Raw genomic sequence first — 14,183 nt, forward strand, 5'->3', positions numbered from 1 at the left:
GCAGGAAATGGGGGCGAGAGGGGGAAGCCTGAAAGCCCAGAGGGTCACTTAATACTGCCCCCTCCCCAGAAAACAGGGCAGGATCCCTGGAGGAGGTGGCTGTGGATCATCGGGAAACTGTCTAAACAATAAAAGGTGCTTTTTCTGTCATCCCAGCAGCTGGAAGGAAACTCTGAAAGCTGTAACACCTAGTAGCTGACTAGGGAACAGAAGGGAAGGGGGTATATTGGCCTTTGGGAAAGGAAGGATGGTCAGTGAGGTGCATGTTTACGGTTTTGTGAAGACAGATAAAGAGAAGTTTTTTTTTTTTTCCTGCTTGACCTCAGTCTTTTGTAATCATAATCTCACATACATGTTGAGTCCTTAGGATCCATGACATGGGATGCCAAGTGCTTTCCATGAATTATTTTTGTCATTACAAGGTAGGAACTATGCTATCTCCACTTAGAGATGAAAATGTTGTTTTAGAGAACTGGCTGACCTGCTTCTGAGTTACAGCGAACAAGGAGGGGGCTGGGCTTTGAACCTTGGCAACCAGGACGGAGCCCTGATGCCGCAGCGCTGTGTGCGAACATGATTAATCCGATGTTGGCAAACTGATGGGTGAAGAACATGCCTGTTGGATGTATTTCAGATCTACTCCTGACAGGAAATACCAATACCTTTATATATTTTGACTTTCCCTTGCCTGAGGCATTGCATTCAAGGGGGTTTTCTTCTTCCTTCCTTTCTTTTTCTTCTTATAGAATATGTCACGTCCTTAGCTAAGTATGAAAAATAAAATCCCAGGCACCTGTGTACGTTATCACCCAACTTTAGCAAAGCTTAACATTTTGCCAAATGTCTTTGGGTTTATTTTATTTTTTTAAAGAAAGAAAATGCTGCAAAGCCAGTCCTTCTGGTGCCTCCGAGATGACACCCCAAAAGCAGGCACCTCCTCTGTGCATGCGTCACCAGGTGCTGCAGCAGCCCGGTCCTCCCCTGCTCCCACAGGCCGATTCCCAAGTGCACCTTAATCATCTTTAACTCATTCTTTGGCCCCAAAAGGAAGAATTTTTTGGGTGTGGCAAAGATTAAAAAACAAAACAAACTCACTTGCATGATCCAAAATGTTCCCTGGGAGATGTTCCGAAGCCATCCCATGAGTCTGGAGAGCCCCGTTGTGGGTGTTTTGTCGGGGAGTCTGGGACATGGCAGGGCCGCAGGTGGAGGCTGCTGTCGTCCCCTCCGACTCCCAGGCATCAGTCAGCGGCCAGTCAGGATCCTCTTCTGGAAAAAGAGGGCATGTGGTCAGTGACTCTCCCTGCGAGATGGCCAGTGGTCATCCCCATAGCAACACCTCGGGAGTCGGATGGGAGATGGCTCCCAGGTTTGGTGGCCTTGCAATGTGTCCTCCTGTCTGAAGGCCCCCAAGGAAAAGGCTCTTCAGTGCAGTGATGAGAGCAAAGGCCAGAGGCGTGAAAGTGTCCTGAGGGAGGCCCAGTCCCAGGTGGTTGGAACAACGGGACCTGGTGGAATGTGACTGGCTGGAAAGTGAGAGGGAGGGTGGGTCAGAGGAGGCACTGACTTCCCAGTGGAGGAGTCTGGAATCGATGCCACCTGCAGTGGGGTGCTGGAGTGGCTCTCAGTGAGGGTGGCACTGGACACACACTCTTCAGCCTTGTTTTCATGTAGATAAAGTAATATGTGGTTTTGGTATGTGGTAAAATCCAGGGAGCGTTGCAAGAAATCATTGCAAGAAATCATGAAATAGTAGCCGAAGACTTGCATAGAGAAGAAGATAAAGTATCTCTCCCTTAATCCCCAAGTGCATTGGGGGCGGGGGGGGGGGTTGTAGAGATGGATTGGAGAGATGTGTGATGAATATATGAGCCTCGCATCTTTTTTTTTTTTTTAAGATTTACTTATTTATTTTAGGGAGGCAGGGGCAGAAGGAGAGAGAGAGAATCTCAAGCAGTCTCTCCTGTTGAGCATGGAGCCCTACATGGGGCTTTATCCTCCAACACTGAGATCACGACCTGAGCTGAAATCAAGAGTCTGATGCTTAACTAACTGAGCCACCCAGGCTTCCCAACCTCCCATCTTCATTGCACCAAACTATAGCAGAGCCAACTCCTTCTACGTCTCATTCATTCATTCATTCATTCATTCAGCAAACATTTACTGGATGTGATTCTATATAAGGAACTGACCTAGCTGCTGGGATACAATGGTGAAGATGATGTCTCTGTCCTCATGTGCCTTAACTCCTGGTGAGGAGATAGAGAAAAGCTGTGAAGGGAGTTCTCCCTCTGTAAAATATCTTGAAATGCTGGATAAAACATAATAGATATCTTAACATTTCTTTTTTCATTCAAGAAGGCTGTGGTTTGGAGAGGGACAGGCGTACACACCAGCAATTAGGATGCAGTGTGGTCAATGTTACCATGAAGGGCAGCAGAAGGCATCCAGTGAGAATCAAGGAAGGAGCACCTGAGTCCATCAGGGGGAATCCAGGGAGGCTTCATGGATGAGACGATACTTAAGTGACAACTTGATGAGTAGGAGTGCCAGGGAGACAGCGGGAAGAAGGAAAGATAGAGACAGAATAAAGAGGAGGGGAGGTGGAGAAGGAGGAAGAGAGGAAGGAAAGACATTAACCCAGGAGAGAACATGGGGGAGGGTGTTCCCAGAAGAGTGAGTTCCCTTACAAGGCTAAATAGGGGAGCATGTGAGTGTGGGCACTCCCAGGAGGTGATCCTGGTTGGACTGCTAAGCAGGGGTCTGATCATGAAGGGCCTCATGGGTCAAACTCAGGAGCTAAGATTTATTCTGTAGGCAATCTGGAGCATGAGTATAAGGTGAGGACTGCTCTGTGTTGAAGTGCTCGCTCAGCAATGAGAGACTCCCAGCCCCATTCCGGGAGCTGGGAGAGATTGTGGAACCCCAAAATACACATGGAGTCCTCATATAACAACACTCCTTAACTGGAGATTTCTGCCCCCAGGGACATCTGGCAATGTCTGAAGATTTTTTTTTTTCTGTCACAAATTGGTGGTGGTGGGGAGAGAATTGCTACTGGCGTCTAATGAATAGAGCCCAGGGATGCGGTTAACATCCTATAATACATGGGGCAGGCCTCACAATGAAGGATTGTCCAGTTCCAAGTGTGAATAATGCTGAGGTTGTGAAACCCTATCACAGAGGGAGCAGACCAAGTGTAGAAGGAATCTCGACCATTAGTGCTCTTTCAGCAACTCTTTCAGCACTTACTAGCGGAGAACATCTGTATTTTCCTACATTTTCTGTATCTTCCTGATTGCCCTTACTTTTGTCAAAACACCCTGCACTCTGCCTTCACAGGGCAAATCATAATGTATGATTTTGTAATTATTATATAAACACATACCATATAATACATAATTTGTGTGGTTTTTGTTTAATATCTGCCTCCCTTCTAGACTGAAAGCACCATGAGAAAAAGGCCACTTCATCTGCCCCAGCGCCAGACATCAGCTCTAAGGCGGAGCATATTGTTAGCACTCAGTAGGATGTGCTAATAAATAGAGGGTTCTGGTAGAGGGGCAGGGAGGATGAGACATGTGAAGCCGCCAGAACAACTTAGACCACAGCAACCATAGAGACGGGATCAGTGCTCATCTTTGTGGAGGCTGGAGCTGATTTGAGTTTGAGGCTTCAAGTGGGGAGAGAGGCCTTCCAGCCCAGGCTGGTGGGCTGACTCTGCATGTGGTGCTCCCCTCCCACTCAGCCTGGATACTGAGCAAATGAGGGGGTGCTTTTGGACTGGGGAATTTCTGCCAACCTTGCGGTCTCCCTCCCACCATCCCACCCACACCCTGCGGCCGCTTGACAAAGCATCTGCAGAAGCATCCCTGCCGGTTGCCATAGAGAAAGGAAACGCAGGAAGCGAAACATAGGGATCATCCAGGAATGACCGAGCTGCAGAGGAGTCCCTGGACCATGTGGGTTGTGGTGCTATTCCCGATGGCCACGTTACCAAAACGACCCAAGCATTCATCAACTGATGAACGAATAAAGAAAATCCTGCCATTTGCAAAGCCATGGCTGAACCCTGGGGGACGTTATGCTAAATGAGATGAATCAGTCATAGGAGGACAAATACTGCATGACTCTACTTGCACGAAGTACCTAAGATCGTCAGTCACAGACATAGAGAATAGAATGGTGGTTTCCAGGGGCTGGAATGGGGGTGGGGAATGGGGTGTTGCTGTTCAATGGGTATAGAGGTTCAGTTATGCTAGAAGAGTAAGTTCTAGAGATGGGTTAAATAACAGAGTCGCTATACTTAACAACTGTACTGTGCTCTGTAATATTTGTTAAGAGGGCAGATGTCATGATAATTGTTTTCACTACAAACACACACAGGTATGCACAGTGGGACACCGGGAAACTCCAGAGGGGTTGGATATTCCTATTGCCTCAATTGTGGTGATGGTACCACGGGGGTTTGCACCTGTTCAAACTCATCACATTTACACATCAAATATGTACGATTCATTGTATATCAGTTCTAACTCAATAAAGCCGTTAAAAAAAGAGAAGCCTATCTGGTCAAATTCACTTGGAAGTGAGAAAAAGCTGAGAACTTTCATGGCTGATTATTTCTTCAAGATTGACACTTCACGGGATCCCTGGGTGGCGCAGCGGTTTGGCGCCTGCCTTTGGCCCAGGGCGTGATCCTGGAGACCCGGGATCGAATCCCATATCAGGCTCCCGATGCATGGAGCCTGCTTCTCCCTCTGCCTGTGTCTCTGCCTCTCTCTCTCTCTCTGTGACTATCATAAGTAAATAAATAAAAATTTAAAAAAAAAAAAAAAAAAGATTGACACTTCACTAAAATCTGTAGAGATGTGGATGGGAAACGTGTGAGAGCAGTAAAAACGTCCCTGTGTGGCTGCTTGAGGCTGCTTTGTTGAACTTCTGGCTTTGCAGTGGGAGCTGGATGAACTAAAAACATGTCCTATGTGGAGTACTAGACTATCACGCAGAATTTTCTAGAAGACAGCATTAAAGATGGAAAATACAAAAAAAAAAATCACAAGGAATGATCAAGGAATGCTCATCTGTGGGGAGATATGGTTTGTCCCCAATGTATACTTTCCCTAACTGACATTTAATTTTTTAAAGATTTTATTTATTTATTCATCAGAGACAGAGAGAGAGGCAGAGACATAGGCAGAGGGAGAAGCGGGCTTCCTGTGGGAGTCCGATGCGGGATTCGATCCCAGGACCTCAGGGTCATGACCTGAGCCAAAGTCAGATGCTCAACCACTGAGCCACCCGGGCACCCAACATTTAATTTTTGTCTCCAACCTTAACAATAAACGAAAGGATCTCGATGCAGATAACATTTCAGCAAATAGCCCTTTTGTATCACATTGGAAGATACTAATTCTATTCTATTTCTCCTGATTTATTTAAACTCCATCTAGCTTACTTCTGTTTTAAAAGGGTCTATTTCTTCCAAGCGTATTTCCATACCCTTGCATATAAAATGGGTATTATTGTTTGCCATGGAGGGAAACATAAAGCCACATAACAGATGTTGCCATCAAAGATATTTATAGGAGAGGCATCAGCTCTGAAGGAAACCACAGACCTCAAGCTGGAAAGCCTTGCCTGAGGTGTCCTACCTCTCTTTCCTGGGCCTGGGAGAAGTGGAACGGGCACTACTGATCAGTCCTGTCTGCAAGAATGCTTTATCTTCTTTCAGTATGACTCACAGGCTCTGGGAATGTCTCCCAAACTGCAGTCCCGGGGTCTGGGGAGCTGCAAAATGCCACGGCTAAAAAATGAATTGCAGCTGATGAGGAAGGTGTCTAGACACAGCTGCAAAAGGGGTGAGCTAAGGATAAAATAGGCAACCAATAAAAATCCTTTTTAGTCTGAAAAATGAGGCACGAGAAAGTCAGGGGAAGTAAGTTTTGATTGCATCCCTTGCCCAGAGAGAAAACAGCAGAACAATTTAATTTTGAATTCTTCTTGAGTCTTCTAACGAGGCGACATTTCCAGAGAAAAATAAATTGCTGATAAAAGTCACGGGGCCTTGGGTAAATCCGGAAAACAAGAAGTCTGGGGAAGATTTGATTACAGTTGACAGCAGAGATGAGGGATTTCAAAGTCCTGTGTGCACCCGGTTTGCCTAATTACCGATTTTGGAGGGGGGTGGTTTGATTTGTTATATTTAGAAGATATTTGGAAACCATGGGAATTTTAGCAAGATAGCTCATCCTCGTGCAGCACTGCTGTGGTCCAATTGTTTTACAATTGTTTGGACATGTTTCCAGGAGGCAAACTACAGGAAAACTAGATGTTAATTGTTGAATATGTGAAACATTGCCCTTAGAACACCGGTTTCCAGACTTCCAGCATCTAAACATCATTTTCCTGATTTTGGCCATATCCTAGAGCCTGCTTACCCTTAGCCATTTTTAATATTCTCTTTTATGTTGTTTCATTAAATCTTCTACTTTGAAGGAAACTGTGTGTCAGTCACTTAAATGCCATAAAGAGAAAGTAAGTGGAAAAATGAATACAATGAAAATTAGACTTGATTTAATTTGCCCATACCAGAAAGCTCTGAGCCTGTTCTTTGTTAAAAAACAACTTGGTGAAAACAAAAGACTAGCAAGAGTTTGAGCCTTGAAGCCTCCAAGGTTCTTTTTTTTTTTTATTTATTTATTTATTTATTCATGAGAGACACAGAGAGAGAGGCAGAGACATAGGCAGGAGGAGAAACAGGATCCCTGCAGGAAGCCTGATGTGGGACTTGATCCCAGGACCCCAGGATCACGACCTGGGCTGATGGCAGATGTTCAACCACTGAGCCATCTAGGAGCTCCAGCTACCAAGATTCTAAACTGAGCCTTTCTCCTGGTTTATGTCAGAAGGACTGAGAGAATTGGAAAAGGGACCATAGCTTCTCTGTCACTGTGAGATTCAGTGTTCATGACTTCTATGTCCTAAAGGTGTCCATCCCCCCAGCCTGCACTTTGGGAAATGGTGCTTTAGAACTGAGAAGAGTCCCATGTACTTGGGAAAGCCAGCCTAGAACGGAGGGTTGGAGACTTTGAAAAACCACCAAATGCGTCAACATAGGGAAGCCACTACTGCAGCAGCATTGCCAGTAAGAGGAGGAGGTAGCCTTAAAAAGTCATGGCAGCCCAAAAGGGGTAGGTCAGAAGGGCAAGCCCATGAATGGTTGTTGGGCACTAGGGGTGGGGGGGAGGATGGGGAACAGGAAGTGACTGGCATTGAGTGTGGGGATTCTCTTTGGGGTGATGAAGATGTTCCAGGGGTAGAAAGTGGTCATGGTTGCCTGGTGCAGTCACTGCGGAAAACAGTATGGAATTTCCTCAAAAAATTAAAAATAGAGCTACCCTCTGATCCAGTAATCACTTTATTGGCTTTTTACCCAAAGAATATGAAAACATTAGTTTAAAAGCATACATGCACCTCTGTTATTGCAGCATCACTGACGAAGGCCAAGATACGGAAGCAGCCCAAGTGTCCGTCAATGCATGAATGGAGAAAGAAGATGTAGTATAAATTCACAATAGGATATTACTCAGCTATCAAAAAGAGTGAAATCTTGTCACTTGCAAACATGGATGGATTTAGAGGGTATAATGCTAAGTGAGATGTCAGGGAAAGACAAATACCATATGGTCTTACTTGCATGTGGATTTTAAGAAACAAAGCAAATGAACAACGACAAATGAGACAAGCCAAGGAACAGACTCTTAAATCTAGAGAACAAACAGGGAAGGTAGGTGGGCGGATGGGTGAAACAGGTGGAGGGGTTAAGAGTACACTCATCATGATGAGCACTGAGTAATGTAGAGAATTGTTGACTCACTGTATTCCACACCTGAAACTAATTTAACATTGTATGTTGACTATCCTGGAAGTAATATAAATTTTTTTTAAAAAGTGCCCTCTTCAGAGCTAATAAGTTGCACAAACCACCTTGTGTATATATTAAGAATAGATTTTATGATATGTGAATTGTATCTCAATTAAAAGTATCTTATTAAATTAAAAATAGTGGGACGCCTGGACGGCTCAGTGGTTGAGCGCCTGCCTTTGGCTTGGGGCGTGATCCCAGAGTCCGGGTATCGAGTCCCACGTCGGGCTTCCTGCATGGAGCCTGCTTCTCCCTCTGCCTGTGTCTCTGCCTCTCTCTCTCTCTGTGTCACTCAGGAATAAATAAATAAAATATTTTTAAAAATAAATTAAAAACAGTGCCGTATTACTACAGGCATTTGCACCCATCTGCCAGGAATGCCAAGAGTAGGTAAAATGTCCTGTATGCTCCCTTCTGATGAAAGATTCCATACATAACTCATTTATCAGAAACATTTTCAAGGCTACAGGACACTTCTTTATTAAGTTGTGCACCACTAGCTATTTCTTTATATTCTCCTCTTTTATGACATGCTCTTCTGGTTCCTTGCCTGAGAAATTTTCCCCAGAGAACCTTTCCTGGGTATAGAGCAGTGAGCATATGCTCAAGACTCTTGGATTGGAATCCAGGCTGTGCTACTTACTAGTTGGGTGGCCCCAGGGAAATTATCTAATCTGCCTTAGTTTCCCTCTCTATAAAAAAGAGATAAGAATAATATTCTATGTTGTTGCAAATGGTAGGATTTCCTTTCGTCATAAGACTAAATAGTATTCCATCGTATGTAGATACCCTATTTTCTTTACCCATTATCATTGATGGACACTTGGATTGTTTCTTTATCTTGGCTCCTGTAAATAATGCTGCAAAGCACACAGCAGTGAGGCTATCTTTTTGAGATTCTGATTTCAATTCCTTTGAGTACATGCCTAGAAGTGGATCATATGGTAGTTCTATATTTAATTTTTTGTGAAACTTCTACATAGTGGCTGGACCAATTTGCTTTCCCACCAGCAGTGCCCAAGGGTTCCCTTTTCTCCATATCCTTGTCAACATGGATGGGCCTAAAGGATGTTATGCTAAATGAAATAAGTCAGACACAGAAGGAGAAATACTCCATGATTTCAGCAGCCCATGTTTCAGATGAATAAGTCCTACTGATCTACTGCATAGCACAGAACCTATAGTTAACAATGCTGTGTTGTAGACAAAACTTTGCTACGAGGGTATGTCTTATGTTGAGTGTTCTTAACACATGCACACACACACACACAGATGATAGTCCTTTGCAGACATTGGAGAGAGGGGATGTACATAACATGGATTGGTCGGGGGGTGCCTGGCTGGCTCAGTCGGTGAAGCATCTGCCCTGGGCTGAGGTCAAGATCTCAGGGTCCTGAAATCAAATGCCCCATTAGACTCCCTGCTCAGTATGGAGTCTGTTTCTCCCTCTCCCTCTGCCCCTCCCTGCCACTCATACTCTCTCTCTCTCTCTCTCTCTCTCTCTGGAATAAATAAGTAAAATCATTTTTAAAAATGTGTATTGGTTGGGATGATGCTGGCCCATGACACTCACTATTGTTAGGGGAAATTATGGCTGGAGCTTCTGTTTAACCTCCTCAGTTTCTTTCTTAACTCCCTTTTCTGTTCATTTACATTTTTTATAGGTAGACCACTTTATTCTTGAGACCTCTACAACTTCTTGTATTGGCTTCCAAAGCAATATCTCTAGGTCCTTCCTTGCTCTGGGACACTTTTGTCATGTTTCCAAACCTCCCCTGGCTAGCTTTCCACTTAATCCCGGTGCCTCAAATTCAGCTCACAGAAAATAGAATTCATTGTCTCATTTCTGGACTCAAATCTGGTTTTTTTTTTTTTTTTTTTTTTTTGCCTCTTCAGAGCTAAGTCCTGAGCAGAACACCAGCCCATATGCTAATATGTACTTCTCAAGAATTAGTACATATTATCCTCACAATAATTCTATGTGCTATTTTTCTCTTTTATATGTGAAGAAATGGAGGTCATGGGGATTAATTAAATTATCCAAGGCCACTTAGGTCGGAAAACACAGTTTCAAGACCTGAATTCAAACCCATTCTGCTCAAAAGCCCGTTCTCCTCATTACTCCACCATTACTGCCTTCCAAGCCTTCTTGATGGCTGAACTTTTCATGCAGCTTCCCAGTTTTCTTCGATTCTTCCCACTTCGCATCATCACAATCATTCACCAACCTGGCCATTCTGCCTTAAAGAATATTCCTTAAATCTTTTCCTTCCTCTCTATTTCCAGATCCACATTCCTCTGTATGCCTGTTGGTTTTAATTGCCCTTGAGCTCCCACTTGGTACCTTTTATCCAATCTTCACTTCATGTTCCTGTCAAGGTAATCTTTGAAAATTCGAATCTAATTATGTTATCACCCTGCTTGAGAGCCTTCTAAGATACCCTTGATTGAGTAGGATAAAATCCAAACTCTTCAACACGGCACAGAAGGTTCTCCAAATATATCTTCAGTTTATCCTTCCAGGCTCATCCCCCACCTCTCTGCCTCTTTCTTTTCTCTCTGCCCTGTTTATACATCCTTGTTATTGTGGGAACTAGGATACGTTCCATTTAATTAATCTTTTGTTTGCGCGAGAATTATGCCTTCATTTAACAAGTACTTACTCTGTTTTTAAATTGATCTAGTAATACACTCACACACACAAGTGCATTTGAAAACTGGTGAAATCTTAATCGTATTGTGTCAATGTTAATTTCCAGGTTTTGATAATGAGTGTGTATAGTTGAGTAAGTTGTAACCAGTGAGGGAATCTGGATGAAATGTATGCAGGCCTTCTCTGTACTATTTTTAGCAACTTCTCATGAATCTATAATTACCACAACTTAAAAAAGTAAAAAAAAAAAATGAGCGTAGCATTGTGTTTTCTGCCCAGGAAGTGGAATGAGAAAAATAGTAAGACATGTAAGTACTATACCTTTAAATTATTATACTGTAGTGTTATATGATTCCTATTGCTTGCTCTTTGAGCCTGGGCTTTGGGGGTATATCCTAGATTTCATCTTGGAAGGAAAAGCAAAATCCTTATTGGCACTAGAACAAAGACTGGGCTTTTGAACCAGACAGACCCACATTGGATTCCAGTTCTACTGTTTATAAACTAAATGAACTTGGTCAAGTCACTTAACCTTGAGCCCACTTTCACCATAATAAAAATTATGATCATATGACCTACTTCCTAGGAGGCTTTGGAATATTTAAACAAGATAATGTATATAAACAAGGTAATAGGACAGAATGTAAAGTACTTAGCTTATAAATAAACAAGGATGACTTCTCTCTCTCAGGCCACATCAGCAAATCCTGTTGGCCTTTTTTTTTTTTCCTGTTGGCACTATTTTTGAAATATATCCAGAATCCTACTACTTCTCATCTCTACCTGCTTAGTTCAAGTCACTATTATCTTCCCACTGAGTTACTCCAACAGCCCTTTAACTGGTTTCCTTGCATCTGCCCCAATACCTACTAACATTTAATCTGAACACAGCAGTCAGAGTTATCTTGTCAGTGTGTAAATGGAATCATACTATTCCTCTACTCAAAATCCTCCAGTAGGTTCTCTTCTCACTCAGAGGAGAAGGCAAGGTGTTTGACATGGCTTTCCATGGTCCCTGTCCTTCCCTGCTAGCACTCAGTCACATACCTCTGTGATCCTATCCTCTCTCCTCCCCTTTCACACTCAGCCCTGGGATGCTCCTAGTCCAGAACCTTTGCATTCACATTTCCTTTGCCTGGATTGTTCCTCTTCTCAATGCTTCACTCCCACTTTTCAGTCAATGCTCAGAAGTCATTCTCATGAGGCCATCTTAATCACCCTACTTAAACCTGCAATTCCCATCTCTTCTTTTTTTGTTTTCCATACCATTTACCACTTATAACATTCTCTGTAATTTATTTATTGCCTGTCTTCTCTTACAGGGATGCAAATTTCATTTGAACGAGTTTGGTCACCACTATGTCCCCATGTGTAAAATTGTGCCTGGTATGTAGCTGACCCTCAATAAAATCTTACCAGTGAATGAATGAATGAATGAATGAATGAATGAATTCCAGCAGAGTGAACAATAGGAGCAAAACTACAGAAGTGTGGAAGAACATGGTCCATTCAGGAAACCGAGAGTGGATGAGTGTGACCAGAGTCAAATGTGTGTGTGTGTGTGTGTGTGTGTGACCAAGTCTTTCTCCTTTGCCCAAAAGACACCTTGAAGTGTTAATATCTCATGCCTCCATTTCCTTACCTCCCACACTCTTCACCCTTCTTCTGGTTCTCTTCAGCCTCTGTCACTCTACCACCAACAACTTTCAGATCAATGAATCCAGTTGTCATTCCATTTAACCTTTGGGCATGATCTGCCACTGTTGACAACCCCATCCCTCTCGAAGCACTATTTTCCTTTGATTCTCATTTCACAACACTTAGTTTTGTGTGCCTCCTCTCAATCCCCTTTGCAGCCTAATCCTTTCTATTTACCCATTCAAAAAATTCCATTCTAGACTCCCTCTTTGCCAACTCTACCCTCTTCCTAATCTCTCTCATCCACTCCATGGCTTCAGGGGCCACCTAGGGTTAGGCGACTCATGGATGCGTATCTTTAACACACTGCCCCTTGGAGCTTCAGGTTAACTTGCTCCTTATGTCCCAAAGGAACTTAAATCCAACATTCTCCAAATCATGTGTGTAGTCTTCCCTCATCCAGCAAACCTACTTCCCAGACTCCTCAGACCTAGCCATTTTTTCTCTTGAGTCTAGAATGCTCTTACCTTCCCCCCTTTGCCCAGAGAAGCCCTTCCTAGTATCTAGAAATTAGCTCAAATGCCACTTTCACAGAGATGGCTTTCCTGAGTTTCTGATTGGGTCAAATCACCCATTACATCATATATTTTTTTCTCCATGGCATTACTATAATTATTTTATATTTGTTTGTGCAATTATTTGACAGAGATCTGAACCTCACCCCCCTGTCCCAGCAAATAGAGTCTGAGGTTATATTATTTGTATTTACTCTTGTGTCCCCAGACCCTGCATACTGCCTGGCAGATGGTAGGTGCCTAGTAAATATCCATTGTCTCCATTCTAGTAATAAAAATAATTATAACTACAAATCATTGAGTACCAGGGATTGAACTATGCTTGATACTCATTGTCCCATTTAATCTTTAAGATATACTTTGAGTTCACATCATTGTGTTTATATACATATATATGTGTATCTATACACACATATACATGTATTAATATTTTATTATGTGTATTAAATAATATCATGAATATTTAATATGTATGCATGTATATATATGATATACATGTATGTCTAATATATACATATAGCACATATTTCAACAGGAATATATAATATTAAACTCTGTATATGTATCTTGTTTTTAAAATAAGGAAATTGAAAAAAACTATAATAAAATAAGGAAATTGAGACATAGCCAAGTTAAGTAACTATCTCAGTATGCCCACCTGGGGACCTGGACCCCAACTTCAGTGTCTGTTCTCCATCCATATTCCACATAGAGAAACTACACTGAAGATGTACAAATATATTTTTCAGATATTATCATCTTAATAACTTACACATTTAAATAAGACTATTTTCATAACACGTGATATGAACATGTATGTAGTTAAATCATATAAGTAGTGTGGATAGAACTTTGGGTAATTTTTAAAAATGTGGCCCATCCTCTCTATGCAATGATGGTCATCTCTGAAATTTACATTGGTCCAGGACCACATGGTTGCTACTGCCCATGATATTTCTGCTACTGCAAATGATAAGGAGATTCAAACTCACCGATCTCACTGCAATGGTGTGCATCCAGCCTCCTGACCCCCTCCAACCAGGTGTCCTCACTTAGGGGAGAGTCAACATCACCAAAGATGTTTCCATGCAGCCAGGATTTAGAGGCACTGAGGCTGAAGAGATTAGAAAAGGAACGGCGGATTCTCCTTTTCTTTCTAAATATTCTGGAGAAGAATGAAGGTAACATGATGCATAATGAATAGCAGCCACCTCTGGTTCAAAACCAAGAATTTAGTGAAAGTGATTTGACACATAGAACACATCTCTATAACTCAGATCTGCAAAGCTCATTTCATTTGTTCCCTCTGTTAATCCCACAGAAGTTTCTTAAATTCTGTGTGTGCCAGGTGCCTGGATCAATACCAAAATACTGATATATAAGATAAAAA

The 14,183-nt window shown here is 42.6% G+C and overlaps 1 protein-coding gene across 15 annotated transcripts in view; it reads right to left on the bottom strand.

The window, feature by feature from the left end:
* Positions 1 to 14,183, bottom strand: part of TMEM71 (transmembrane protein 71) — a 44,835-nt gene that overhangs the window by 11,411 nt on the left and 19,241 nt on the right. For 11 of the 15 annotated variants that reach the window (XR_004813624.2, XM_035713187.2, XM_035713047.2 and 8 more), the window contains 3 exons: positions 13,786 to 13,958; positions 2,193 to 2,249; positions 1,096 to 1,269 (listed from right to left, as the gene is read on the bottom strand). Coding sequence is in view for 14 of the 15 variants with exons in the window: in XM_035713187.2 (XP_035569080.1) it covers positions 1,096 to 1,269; positions 2,193 to 2,249; positions 13,786 to 13,958 (404 nt within the window). In the remaining variant the exon portion in view is untranslated. The remainder of the gene's footprint in view (positions 1 to 1,095; positions 1,270 to 2,192; positions 2,250 to 13,785; positions 13,959 to 14,183) is intronic. The other 4 variants (XM_035713307.2, XM_025450933.3, XM_049092759.1 and 1 more) reach the window with 1 other exon arrangement.

This window comes from Canis lupus, chromosome 13 (assembly GCF_003254725.2).
Source record: "Canis lupus dingo isolate Sandy chromosome 13, ASM325472v2, whole genome shotgun sequence".
Classification (NCBI taxonomy): domain Eukaryota; kingdom Metazoa; phylum Chordata; class Mammalia; order Carnivora; family Canidae; genus Canis; species Canis lupus.